At 38.0% G+C, this 14,940-nt stretch overlaps 1 protein-coding gene across 2 annotated transcripts in view; it reads right to left on the reverse strand.

Annotated features, from left to right (window-relative positions):
- Positions 1–594: 594 nt before the first annotated feature.
- Positions 595–14,940, reverse strand: part of SLC15A2 (solute carrier family 15 member 2) — a gene marked incomplete at both ends in the record, with an annotated part of 35,985 nt that continues 21,639 nt past the window's right edge. For both annotated transcript variants that reach the window (XM_079704912.1, XM_079704911.1), the window contains 11 exons: positions 595–771; positions 1,118–1,222; positions 1,797–1,943; positions 7,467–7,563; positions 8,232–8,342; positions 9,937–9,983; positions 10,137–10,301; positions 11,238–11,372; positions 11,948–12,029; positions 13,449–13,537; positions 14,265–14,297. In XM_079704912.1, coding sequence (XP_079561038.1) covers positions 595–771; positions 1,118–1,222; positions 1,797–1,943; positions 7,467–7,563; positions 8,232–8,342; positions 9,937–9,983; positions 10,137–10,301; positions 11,238–11,372; positions 11,948–12,029; positions 13,449–13,537; positions 14,265–14,297 — 1,188 coding nt within the window. The remainder of the gene's footprint in view (positions 772–1,117; positions 1,223–1,796; positions 1,944–7,466; positions 7,564–8,231; positions 8,343–9,936; positions 9,984–10,136; positions 10,302–11,237; positions 11,373–11,947; positions 12,030–13,448; positions 13,538–14,264; positions 14,298–14,940) is intronic.

Consider the following 14,940-nt stretch of genomic DNA (forward strand, 5'->3'; position numbering starts at 1 on the left):
TGTGTTAATAAAATATCATTTTGTTTCCTACTATCTGTACTGAAAAATTAACTACGGTCTTATCAAATCTGGATACCTGAGAAGCCAGGCCCTGGACCAGATCACACCAGACATACCAATTCTTGAGGTCCTTGTACACAGTACAATTACACTGCTAATGAAGAAACTTGAAATACCATTTCTCTGTTATTCTGCAATTTTGCCTCTAAATCAGCACTTCAAAAAGTGGGGTCATCAGTTCTAAATGGCAGGTAAAACAATGCCTACATAACTTTGATAACCACAGAGACTAACCTCAATTATACATTTGTGTTTTTCATGGCCATTTGGAGGTAGCAGGCCAGCTTCAGCAACACTACACAAGGTGTACCGAGTTCACTGAGAGATGGGAAGACACAGAGTCTCAGGGGCCTTACTATAATGTACTGAAAAACCCAGTCCTAGAACTGCCTCTATCATGGGAGAAAAGTAGAGGAGATTAGCTCAGATATGACACTACTTCTCTCTTCTAACCAAGTCGGAGTAAAAAATGCTTGAAGATGGTGATGGCCAAGACCAGAGTCAGGAATTGGGGTCTGGGCAGAGTCCAGGGAGTCAGAGCTTTGTCTTCTTGGTCTCCAGGTTGATCATGTTTCCTTGGATTTGGGGAATCTGCTTATCTGTTGACCCCTGAATATCCTCTGGCTTTATAGGAACATAGTAGTGGCCCATGATGGAAAAGATCAGGCAGACCACCAGCAGGAGGCAGGAAAACAAAATGAATTCAGCCCACTGCAGGAAGAAATACATATAAGAGAAGAATATGGAGAACCTGAAACTAAAGGGATCTTTATAGGATGAGGACTGGGGAGCAGATTTACTCAGGGTCACCTGTTTAGGAAGAGCTTTGGCAGGAGAAGACAGGGCTCACTGGCCTCTCCTGGCATGGGCCTATGGTAGTCATTATTGCCACTTACATGTCTATTTTTCTGGCAAAGTCTGTGGGTATCTAATCTATCTCAAGTCAGAGGGCTGAGTGGGGAATGTGGGAGACAGAGGGGAGGGGGAAGAGAGAGCAGAGGAAGTTGCAGGGAAATCCTTGGGTAGACACATGCTCCTGCTTCCCTTAGGTCCATACCTGTACCAGGCTGCTGAACTGTGCCACAATAAGCACGATGATGTTCCCAACTGCAACTGTCAACAACCAGGCTGCCTGGAGTACGGACTTCATGCTAGAGGGAGCCTAGAGATGACACAAATTTGTTAGTAAACAAACTCCCTAGACCACCCTCATGCCCCATGCATCTATCCAGAAAACTTCTCCCACAAAAACTTCCCCTACTAAGTTCAGCTATCACATTGATTCAGGGGATGGTAATAATGTTCAGAGTAACAATAAGATGAAGCTCTTAACTGAATATTTTAATTCATTATATCATATAATCTTCATTACAACCCTAAGGGATAAGTTCTATTACTATTATTTTATACATAAAGAAAAATAGCATTAGAGAGATACACTTGCTCAAGGTTACACATTAGGTGTGCAGCCAAAATCTGAATGTGGGCAGTTTGATTCCATAGCCCTTATTCTTAGTATTTAAGTATCCTTTTCTGGATCCCAAACAGCATAGGGATCCAGCCTGCCATTACCCTAGGAGTCAAGTTGATACTCTGTTCAGGACCATAAGGAATCTAAGGCCAAAAAATATGGAGGTCTTGGCCAGGGTCACATACCTAAGTAAGGCAGTACCAGGATTAAAACTCCATCCTCTGAGCAACAGCTCCACCTCCACCTTCCACTTGCAAAAACCTACCTGAGAATAAGAAAACTCAAGTCCTGTGACGGAGAACATGACCTCCCCAGCTGTAACAAGGGCATATTGTGGTAGCTGCCATGCGATGGACATTTTGTTGGCTGGGATATATTCCATCTTCCAGGCCTGAGGACCCTGACTGGTGCTCTTAGTGAGGGAAAGAAGAAATGGGCTTGTCAGGAGTCTCAAGTAAATATTCCTGGCCTACAACATTTTATGGTCTTATATCCATCCCCTCATTGTATTTTCATCCTTGTGCTACCAAGCAATTTCTACACAATTTCAGTTTTTTGAAATTCCTTTCAGTAACACTGAACTCACTTGCCTGACTTCAGTCAATCAAATACCACTACTGCAGAGCCCTTAAATGGTAGACTATTTTGATACTGTACTTTGGATTCCCACCATTTTGACCTACTGGGTATTTTGATCCTGGCCAACATTTTAAATGTAAAATGGCATCTGAATTATACAAACACAATGAATTTTCAGAAAAGCATGTACCTAAGAAAAGTTTAACTCCTTGTTAAATTTTCTATGTAAATACAGTTAAACTATTTCTAACATTTTCCATTTAAACATCTATTTTACTAAAATTACTTTTATCAAAATGAGTTATTTTCTTGGTAACCCTTACATTGAAGATTTTCTTGATCAATGTTTCAAAATCCATATCAAATACCACTTGCTATGTTGAATTCTATTTATTAGCCATTATTTTTGAACACAAATCTTATTCAAATTTTGTCAAAAAGATGCAATTTTTCTGTGAAATTTTGGTCAAAAAGAATCTTTTCAGGGTCAAGTTTTTGTTATTAATGTTACCAATATACACGATTCTACAATTCTTTTTTCATCTAAAATTACTTTTATTACATGCAGGTTTTTAGCTGTAGTTGGTTTTATTTTATATAGATTATATTTACTAATATTTCTTACAATAATGTAATTAAATTTTTGGAATTATGTATTTTTGTTGGAGTAAAACCAAGTTATTAGGTAGTAAGTGTTATTAGATAGCCAGTGTAATATCTGGATATATCATGAGAGAAAAATAGCAGAGCTAAAACATATAGGTCAAAAGTCCCTGAAATCAAAAGTCTTTGATGTCCAAATGCCCTTGATTCTCTGAGTCAAAGGCCATTGCGTTCGAAATGTAGTAAGGCAAATGTTGTTTTAGTTGGTATTGTGAACAATACCTGGGCACATATTTGGGTTTTCTTAGCCTAAGAGAAGACTGTGACCTGAGCTTGTAAATCAAGGTCACATTCTCAAATACCCACAGGCAGGTAATTAACTAAACAAAGCAGGCTGAATGGGAATGATAGGGACTATGGTGAACTGGACAGCCCAGCCCCATCTAAAGTGTACAGCCACTATAGCACCAGCCAACTGACATGGTAATACCTGTTATAGAATCTTCTGATTTTGTTTTTAAGAAATATAAGGAATACAGTTTCTTAGGTAAAATCACTTGAATTTTAAATATTGTCTATTAATAGTAATTACTTTTATTTTTGTCAAGACTGTACAGACCAAACAAAACAGGACTATGTGAGGAACTGGGCCCTTAGGCCTCTAATATATGATCTCTACTCTAGATGCTTATTATCCTGGCATTCAGAAACAATATATATAGCCTCTATCTTGAGCAGTATATGAGAGACAGAAGGAAAACACCAGGAATGCAAGTGTTATGGGTTGAGTTGTGTCCCCCTAAAACTCATGTGCTGAAGTCCTAACCCCTAGTACCTGAGAATGTGACCTTATTTAGAAATAGGGTTGTTACAGATAGAATTAGTCAAGTTAAAATGAAGTCACTAGGGTGGGCTCTAATCTAATGTGACTGGTGTCCTCATAAGAGAAATTTGAACATAGACTAACATACAGGGAGAATTCCATGAGAAGATGAAGGCAGAGACTGGAGTGATTCTTTTACATATCAAGAAACACCAAATACTGCCAGAAAACCACTAGAAGCTAAAGGAAGCTAAATGAAACATTTTTTTTTTTTTTTTTTTTTTTTTTTTTGTGGTACGCGGGCCTCTCACTGTCGCGGCCTCTCCTGTTGCGGAGCACAGGCTCCGGATGTGCAGGCCCAGCAGCCATGGCCCACGGGCCCAGCCGCTCCGCGGCATGCGGGATCCTCCCGGACCGGGGCATGAACCCGCGTCCCCTGCATCGGCAGGCGGACTCTCAACCACTGCGCCACCAGGGAAGCCCCAAAACAGATTCTTTCTCACAGCTCTCAGAAGGAACCAGCTCTACCAACACCTTGATCTTGGACTTCTAGCCTTTATGACTATAAGGAAATAAATTTCTGTTGATAAAGCCACTCAGCTTGCGGTACTTTGTTACAGCAGCCCTAGAAAACTAATACAGCTAGGTCGATTTAACATCACAAAATCAATTAATATAATATACCATATCAATAGAAAACCATATGATTATCTTAAGAGACACAGAAAAAGCATTTGACAAAATTCAACCTCCCCCCTTCATAGTAAAAAACAAACAAAACCCACAATAAACTAGGAATAGAAGGGAACTTAACCTGATACCTGATGAATACCTATGAAAACCCCACAGCTAACATACTTAGTGATAAAAGACTGAATGCTTTCCCCCTAAGAGGATGTCTACTCTCACCACTTCTATTCAATACTGTATTGGAGGTTCAAGCAAGAGCAATTAGTCAAGAAAAAGAAATAAAAGTCATCCACACTGAAAAGAAAGAAGTAAAGCTTCTTTATGCAGATGACAGGATCTTGTATGTAGAAAGTCCTAAGGGATCCACTAAAAAATTATTAAAACTATCAAATGAGTTCAGTAAGGTCGCAGGACACAAGATCAATATCAATTGTCTTTTTACATATTTGCAATGAATAATCTAAAAATGAAATTAGGAAAATGATTACATTAGCAACAGCAAAATAAAGAATAAAATACTTAGGAATAAATTTAACAAAATAAAAGTAAAACCTATACTCTAAAAACTACAAAATATTGTTGAAAAATTTAGGTCTTAAAGAAGACCTAAATAAATGGAAAAACGTCTCATGCTCACTGACCAGGAGACAGTATTGTTAAGAGAGCAAAACTCCTCAAAATCACCTACAGATTCAGTGCAATCCCTCTCAAAAATCCCAGCTGGCTTCTGATCCTAAGCTGATCCTAAAATTCATGGGACCCATAATAGCCAAACAAATCTTTAAAGGTAAGAACTAAGTTGAAAAACTCTTACTTCCTGATTTTGAAATTTACTACAAAATAACAGTAAGCAAGAGATTATTGTACTGGCACAAGAATAAATATATAGATCAATAGAATAGAACTGAGAATCCAGAAATAAGCCCTCACATTTCGGTCAATTGACTTTTGACAAGAATGTCAAGACCATTTAATGGGAAAAGATGAGTCTTCAACAAATTGTGCTGGGACAACTGGATATTCACACACAAAAGAATGCAGGTAAGCCCCAAGCTCACATCATATACAAAAATGAACTCAGAATGGATTAAAGACCTAAATATAAGAGGTAAAACTATAAAACTCTTAAAGGAAAATAATGGGCATAAATTCTCATGACACTGGATTTGGCAATGGTTTCTTAGATGTAACACCAAAAGCACAAGCAACCAAAGAAAAAAATTGATAAATTGAACATCATAAAGATTAAAAATGTTTGTACTTCAGTGGACACCATTAAGGAAGTTAAAAAGACAACCTAATGAATGGCAGGATATATTTGCAAATCATATATCTGATAATGGACTTAGGTTTAAAATATATAAGGAATGCTTACAACTCAATAATTAAAACACAACCCAATTAGAAATTGGGCAAAGAATTTGAATAGACATTTCTCCAAAGCAGATTACAAATGCCCAAAAAGTACATAAAAAGGTGCTCAACATCATTAGTCATCAGGAAAATATAAATAAAAACCACAATGAAATACCATTTCATACCTACTAGGATGGCTATAATTAAGATAGAAAAACAAGTGTTGGCAAAGATGTAGAAAAATTGCCACCTTCTATTGGTGGGAATGTTAAATGTACGTTCACTTTGGAAAAGTCTAGCAGTTCCTCAAATGGTTAAACATAGAGTTACCATGTGACCCAACAACTCCACCTAAGAGAAGTGAAAATATATGTCCACACAAAAACTTGTACATGAATGTTCATAACAACATTATTTATGTTAGTCAAAAGGTGAAAACAACCAAATGTTCATCAACTGATGAATATATGAATAAAATGTGTTATACTTATACAATGGAATATTATTGGGCAATAAAAAGAAATGAAGTACTGATGTATGCTGTATAAATGAACCTTAAAAAATATGCTAAATGAAAGAATCCAGACACAAAAGGCCACATGTTATATCATTCCATTTATACGAAATAGGCAGAATAGGCAAATTTATAGAGACTGAAAGTAAACAAGTGGTTGCTAGTGCTAGAGGGTATGGAAGGGAATAGTGAGTAACTGCTAATGAATATGGGGCTTCTTTTTGGAATGATGAAAATGTTCTAAAATTACACAACTCTGTGAATTTATTAAAAACCATTGAACATATATTATTGAAAATATATTCTATATATGTATTGAATATACAATATATATTGAATATGTTAATGCACTGAAAACCATTATACACTTTAAGTGGGTGAACTGTATGGTATATGACTTATATCTTAATAAAGCTGCAATAAAAAATGGCATACTAAAGGTATCATGCTAATTAATTAAAATAAAAAAACTTTACAGATTATTCTCATCACACTTCTAGAAATTTTCCATCTTTTTCTTATTCACTGTCTTCTTTTTATATTTAATACAATGTCAAAAGTAATGAAATAGGGCTTCCCTGGTGGAGCAGTGGTTGAGAGTCCGCCTGCCAACGCAGGGGACACGGGTTCATGCCCCAGTCCGGGAAGATCCCACATGCCGCAGAGTGGCTGGGCCCGTGAGCCATGGCCACTGAGCCTGGGCGTCCGGAGCCTGTGCTCCACAACGGGAGAGGCCACAACAGTGAGAGGCCCACGTACCGCAAAAAAAAAAAAAAAAGTAATGAAATAAAATTAGAATCAAGATTCACATCAGAATTAAAATTCAGAGGTGTCATGTGCCGAGTGCTGAGACGATTGCTTTGGATGGAGCACAGTTAATTCATCCCCCAAACTTTGTGTAGAGATTGACATTTGTTACCAGTCTTGGTATTTCAGACTGTGATATGCTAGCAGATCAGTTTCCAAGGAGCCAGGAGACCCGCATGTGGAGTCAGTCAAGAAGACCTAAACAATTTTTGTTTTCTTGGGGCCATAATGAGACTGCAGCAGACCATGTCACCTCATAGCAATGACTCAAGATAAATTATGTCTACCATTCCCCAAGACTCTGTGCCTGTTGCCAATGTTATCTCTTTTAAGTCCTCATGGAGACCTTAGTAGGTTTTCTAAAGTCACTATAGAAACTATCACCTTACACTAGAAATAAGTATGTGATGCTGTCTTGCCACAGAGTCTTCTTTGGGTCCCAGGATAGATACAGATTCAGATAGATATAGATTTATATATATAGATATGATATAGTTATATAGACATAAATATAGATACAGATATATGGAAGGAGAGAGTAAGGGTGGCCATGAGCTACTTACATTAGTAATAACAAACAGATAAGCTGCACCAAAGTCTAGTAGCCCCAGATTCAGTGAAAAGTCCTCATTTTTTGTTCTACAAGGCACCGAAGGATATCTGGAACAGGACAAATTTAGGTTAGAATAGACATTACAGTTTAGAAAAGCATTCCCATCTCCGGAGGAAAGAGTGATTTTATCTCTCTACTGATGGTGAATCAATCAGCAAAGCTACCATTTCTCTTTGAGGAGAGGAGTCTCAGAGTGAATTATTTTCATGCCAGGTTTTTTCTACCCCTGATCTGAGCTTTTCATTGTCTGTTGGCTAATTTTTTTTAAACCTTAAACCTGAATGCAGAAAGCACAAATTGTCTTCTTTTGTGAACTTCAGACTCTAGTCTTCTCATCTAAATTTTACGAATTTTTCTCTTCTAAGTCTTATGAATTAGTGGAACATTATAAAACAGTGAACCCGAAAGGATAAGCTCGAACGAGGTGTTAATAGGAGTTACAAAAGGGTAGGAGTGGGAGCCAATAATAAACTGGCAAACCTCCCAGAGATGGCCTTGTTGACTATACATTATGGCCTTTACAACAAGCGTGGTCTCAATATATCTGTGTGGAAAAAGGTGAGACTGAGGGAAGGAGGCAAAGGTCGAAAGAGAGCAGGAATCTGTGTATATTTAAAATTAGCTGAGATATACCTAATCCTCCCACCTATATGCAAAGAAAGCATTTAAAAAACAGTTGTTGATAAAAGTAATATTACAAGGGTAATGCTCTTACTCTCCTCTTTGCACAGTTCTGTAAGCAGACACACCATAGTCTTCTTCAACACCGAGGGAGGTATCTGTACCCAGGGAGATGTTGATCTCTTCATGCAAAGTATTAACAAACCTAAGGATAGAGACATTGTTACAAATCAGACAAACTCTCCCACCTGATAAAAGGGCAGGGGCCTTTTCTCTTTTGTTTACTGCTATATGCCTAGTGCCTAGAACAGTGGCTGGCACATAAAAGGTATGTGATGTGTATTGTTAACTGGATGAATAAATGTAACTCACATGTAAGAAGCAATCAGTAGTCTTAGCTGTCCCTAACTTTTTCTTTCCTCAGGTATTAGCTTTTTATCTGCCACACTCTCACCTGATTTCAGCTGGGATGACACTATTGTGATCACCCATGGCAGTCCGAGTCTCCTTACTAACCCACCTTAGGAGCACCTAATTTCTTTCCGTCTTCTAATGGTGTAATTCATCAACTGAGACTCCACTAAGAAAAATAATTATGTGTGTGTGTGTGTGTGTGTATATATATATGTATGTATAAATATGTACCAGTATTTATATAAAACTGATACTTTATCCTCTTACAAATGAAGTCTGATTTGACTTATGCAAAACTCAGACTCCCAGACCACAGTAGGTTGAGCTATCATTGTTTTGGGTCTGCAGATAACCCTGGACTCTTCCAGAACCATCTTTCTAGTCTTTTGAACCCGGGCCGCTAAATTGCTCCCTCAGTTTGGGATTCTGGTAGCATTTGCGTTGGTCCCTGGCCCATGGGATTAAAAGGGCAGTTCCCTCTAAAATCCTTGATATTGATTTCTGGACATTCAATCATCCTGCACTAACCTAGAAATTGCTCCCTTTCATCCTTCCTGGAGGTTCCCATTGCTCTCTGACCCAGGGAAGTCCTATCCTCATTGTTATCTTACTCATTTTTGATGTTTACTTTCTCTGAAGCTGCATATGCAAAAGCAGATTATTATGACTGTTCCACCCTTCAGTGAAATTCAAACTTTTCATTGAAAGCTCTCCTCTAAAATGCTATTCTCAACAGCAACCATCTAATCTTGATGGCCATAGTCACATGCATCTGTCTATTTCACGTCAGATTCCTGCCCCAGTGAGCAGGTGACCCCTTCAGGGCTCCATTTCTGTAAATGTCCCAGGCTGTCTAACAAGAAATTCAGCCTTATCTAGATTCAAAACCAAGTCTTTTGACTTCAAGTGTGTTGCCTTTACTAAACCATGAGGCCTCTATAGGTTTATTTTAAATTTTACTTTAAAAACACAGTAACTATAAAAGGTACTCAACTACCAATAACGAAGGGAGGATTATTTGCTTACTTCTAAATTTCTCTCTGGTGATCACAGAGAGGAAACAATTCAGTTATTTTCCTAAGAGCAAGATAAGTGGATAAAATTCAGCAGAAGAGATTTATGTTGCAGAGCACAGGGGGCGTACATAAATACAGGGTCATCTTTGAATACCACATGAGAAAGCAAGCCAAAAGACTTGGATTTGAATCTATGCTTCTCACTGCCCTAGGAAATGCCTTCTGACACTAATTCTCTTGACATTCTAGGAAGAGAATCCCTGTACAAGACAAGTAGAATGTGAAGTCTCTTCATGTGAAGCCCCACAGATCAGAAGAGACCCAAGATTCAAGAGAACAGAGAGGCCTGGGTCTCCTTGGCATCCAAACCTCATGGCTGTCATCCCATTGGTTGTTTTGTTTTCTTCATCCTTTACCTACAATAGAGGGAAGTAAAAATCAGTTACAGCTGACAAGAGGGAACTGATAATCAGAAACTTTGATCATCAGTCATTTCCTTGGTAAGTTATTGATAAGCCCAGTCATTGTTTTCTAAGATAATTTGGAAACTAGGCCATTCCTCAACTTACCATCATGCTAGAAATACTTTTCCCATCTTCTCGAATGATCAGAGTGTACCATTTTTTCTCCTCCACAGAATGCTCAGTGTAGACAGACAAATTGTGATATTTCAGTTGGAAGTGGAAATTCTGGCTTTTTGTCTTCAGGTGGAGTTTGGAATAGTGTGGCATTTTCTATAGAATGAAGAGCCTGTCACACTCACCTTCTACCCCATCTTGGACAGCACAATCTCATAGTGACCCAGGGCAGGTGACCTCATTAGATACTTTCAACATTACCCTTTAACCTAGTAATTCCATTTCTAGAAATATACCATAGGAGTAATTAGAGGCTTGAATAAAGATTTATGAGTAAGGATGTTCATTATAGAATTATGTATAATAACAAAAAAAATTAAATACCTATAAGGAAATATTTTACTAAACCATGTTATATCCACAGAATAGAATATTATGTATCCATTAAAATCACATTCTCAAAGTTTACCTAAGGGCATGGGAAAATGCTTATGATGGTTAATGTTAAGAAAAAATCAAGGTCAATACCGCATATAGTGTTTCAACACTTTTTAAAAATTTGTCTATTCATTTATACAAAAATGCTAACTATGATTATCTCTGTGTGATGGATTTATAGGTGGTTTTTATATCTTTTGACATACTCCCCAATTTTCTACAATAAACATATATTATTTTTGTTTAAAAAATATTTTTAAATGAATATTTCAGAATATGTATAATATAGTAGTGAAAATATGCAAGCCAAACTCTTCCACAGGGTGTGTGTTACAAGGCAGTTTGAAATAATAACACAAATTACAACCTATTGAGAGCTTACAATGTCCCAGACATTATGCTAAGCACTTTACATATAATATTTATCCTTATAACAGCTTATGACATAAAAATTATTGCCATTTTACAGATGCTAAAACTGAGGCTTAGAGATCAAATAACTTGTTCAGGGTCTTATAGCTAGGGAATGGCAGAACCAGGAATGGGACTGGGGCAGTTTGACTCCCTAAGTGCACGCTCTTCACCACTGTATTATGCTGCTGCCTTGGCACATAATCTGAATGTGTTTCTGATTCATTCAAGTCCATACGTCACCTGAAAGGATTTGATGGACTCTGCCAACAGAGAATTGTTTTCATCTCCCAGCACTGTAACCGTCACCTCATTATCTGCCAGATTCAAGACTTGTAGGAAAATCTCTTGGGAATCTGGTTGGGGTGGGGCCATTTCCTTAGGACAAAGAACACATGTTAGAATTACCAACAAATAACCCTTCAGATACCATGAAAACACATACCTCAGTCCTTTCTCGACAGCCTAGCTCATCTAGTCAGGAGGACACAGTTTTCTACCTCTAAAGAGCATTTGGCTTAGAAAACTCTGAAGGCAGTTTGGAGGGGGAAACACCAGCTCAATATAGCAAGCACTGATGTCAGGTAACAAACTCCATGCCTTTTGACTCAGCCGTGGCCTCATACATCATTCCCTAATAGTGGCTATTCAATCTGCCAAAAGTTACTTGTTTGAGTGTCTGGTAAGCTATCTAAGAGATGGTTATATATCTTGGATACCAGTGCTTGGAAATTCCTTGACAATATACTCTGAATCACTCAGGTGGGAGGTGGGCTTCATTTTGCACTGCTCCTTTACCCCAGTATCTACTCATTTACCACACACACTTATTATGCACCTTCTTTAAAACAGGTACTGTGCTTAGGGCCCAGGGAATCAAGATTGAACAAGTCAGAAAAGTGAACAAAATAGGTATGGTCCTGCCCTCATGGCTTAAGATTTATTGTACTCACATTAATTTTTATCTCTACAGTAGCAGCAACTGCAAAGGCCAGGCATGCTAGGATCATACCAACAGCCATTTTCCTAAGTGATCTATAGGGGAAAGAAAGAGACAATTATAGCTAAACTCTAGACTCTAAACAATAAAATCTAAACCCCCTAAGCTTAGGTAATTTGGTCCCAATTACTTTTCAAAGTATTGCCTCCCCTTCATATAACCTTCTTTCTACTTTTACTTGAGTCATACTGAATTGTTCTCTGTAATGCATCAAATTTTTCCCTCTATCTTTGCTTATGATTTTTTTATCCATTATGTCATAATAACAAAAATAATAGTAATGTAGCCAGATTTACTGAACATTTACCATATACCAGTCACTATATATTATTACCTCCTTTTCCTCTCCTTCAGAAGTCTTTCTTGACCCTGGCCTCTCTCTTCCATCTCTGCAATTCCCTGGCACTTTGCTTTCCTTATTAGGGCACTTAACATATTTCACCTTGTTGCAATAATTAACCTTGCATATTTTCTAGCTTCCTTACTAAAGAGTAAACTCCTTAAGGGCAAGATTTGTGCTTTTACATTTGCATAGCACTTGGTGCTGAGCTCAATAAACTGCTCAATGAATGAGTAAATGACAAAAGGTCATTTGAATATGGTAAGTGGTTATCAAAAGGAAATTGCTATTAAATCAGAAATTAGAGAAGACTTAACACCCTCCTCTGTCAAACTTTACAAAGAATAACACTTCTATTTAGAAGGTGGGGAAAGCAGTAATTAGGGACAATTCTATCCCCACTCTTATGAGGTCCCCCATTTGTTTCATAGGGACAGTGGAAGATTTAAAGGGATTAGTTATCCTCAAAGGCTCTGGACTTCTTTGAAGAGGCAACTTTCAAGAACAAAGCAAGGGGGGAAGGGTAAGCTGTGACAAAGCGAAAGAGAGGCATGGACATATATACACTACCAAACGTAAGGTAGATAGCTAGTGGGAAGCAGCCGCATAGCACAGGGAGATCAGCTCGGTGCTTTGTGACCTCCTGGAGGGGTGGGTTAGGGAGTGTGGGAGGGAGACGCAAGAGGGAGGGGATATGGGAACATACGTATATGTATAACCGATTCATTTTGTTATAAAGCAGAACCTAACACACCATTGTTAAGCAATTATACTCCAATAAAGATGTAAAAAAAAAAAAAAAAAAGAACAAAGCAACAAGTTGGTTTAGGAGCCTAATCTCCATACTTTTGACTTCCCATGAAGTATAGTCCTAACTCTTCAACATCACATACATAAGTCTGCAGTAATGGCTTGGACTCTCTATCATAAGAATTAATTAGATCTAACTCCCGTCCTCCAGTATTAACAGGCGTTTAATCTAACATGGATAAGCAGAAGCAGAAAAATGATAAATCAAAACAAATCATCACTAAGTAGAAAAGATATTGACTCTTTATCAAACTGGGCAAATGTTGAGTCAGTTTGGAGCAACATAGGCATAGTGAGCACTTACGTGAAGTTAATGCCACACTTGGAGACCAGAGGATAAATGACAAGGTCAAACAATGGGATGAAGATAAGAACCAAAAAGGGATTTAGTACCTGTAACACCATGGTAAAAAGGATTATTACAAGTGTTCTTCTATCATGAGTGTAAGCATGTGCTCTCATTTGCATGTGTGCACTCTCTCTCACATCCAAACACACTTTCATCATACTATGTACAGAATGATTCCACATCTTTCAGTCTCTTTACACCCAAGACTCTATTTCCCCTGCATAGCACATTAGCTTCCAAATATCCCAAGGAACCAGTTTCACTCTGAACCTGTTTTTCTGTCAATCAACTGGGAGCTTTCCCCTCCCATTTTTACTTATCTTCTTCAGCACCACAGCCAAGGGAAAAATGTCATGGCCAGAAGAAAGGAATGAGAGAAGGAAGAATTGGGGATTGTTGAACAAGAGTTTAAAAAAAATACCTGGGAGTCACCAATAAACAGAGATTCTGATTTTGTTGCTCACACAACAAAGCCTTATACTTTCTTTGACAATATTTCCATGATACTTGACATGGGAAAAAATCCAGTGCTTATACATTCCCTGTGAGCTCAAAACTCAGTCTCCCTGGAGTTGATCAGGAGCTACTTACTTAACAGAGGATGTAAAAGAGAAGTGTGGGGCTTAAAGAGAATATTTTCATCCCTATGTTTAGCTCTCCTTAGCATACAAGGAAAAAAACATCAAATTATGGTTGGTAATCCTACTACTACAGGTAATGGTGTAGATGAGGAAAAAAATAAGCACCCAGGACTATAGAGAAGTCTCCTACCTGCATCTGGTCAGGCTGAAGCACAAAAAAACCCTGAAACATGATAACAAATCACATTAAGATGGTGGCCTAAAGACAAAAAAAAAGCCTAGATCAACCATCTTGCTAATTAGCAGGTGAGAAGCATAAGGTAAAATCCATCAGGTCTTTGGTTCAGGATCACTATTACCCTTGTAAGAGACTGGGAATAGCTTTAGGCTATGTCTCCTGAAGGCAGATGGGCTTAATGGAGAATCTTATTTTCTGTTCACTATGCTTTCTTTAACTTGAAAGAGAATAGAGTCAGTGTGTTTTTTATTAATCTCAGTAACTGCAGTCGTAGGTGGTAATAATACGAAGGACAAGACATCATGGTTAGGGTGAAGACTCCCACTGACACACAGTGTTTCTGAAGTTGTTCTCCAGGAGGTCAAAAAGAGGACAAACATGGTAAATCCTGGACAGCCAGGGGAAGGAAAAAGGTGAAATTATATTAAGCAGGCTCCAAACAGACTGGCATCATAAAACCCTGGCATCATTCCACCCTGCCCTCTTCACAACTGAGACGACAGAAAAACAATACAATAATCTAGGAAGTGGGAACAAATGAGAGAAGAGTTTTTGCCAATGAATGGAAATTGGAAAAAGAGGAAATAATGTTTACAATTTTCCCGTTATTTCTGTATCCATGTACAAA

This window comes from Hyperoodon ampullatus, assembly GCF_949752795.1.
Source record: "Hyperoodon ampullatus genome assembly, chromosome: 5".
NCBI classification, from domain to species: Eukaryota; Metazoa; Chordata; class Mammalia; order Artiodactyla; family Ziphiidae; genus Hyperoodon; species Hyperoodon ampullatus.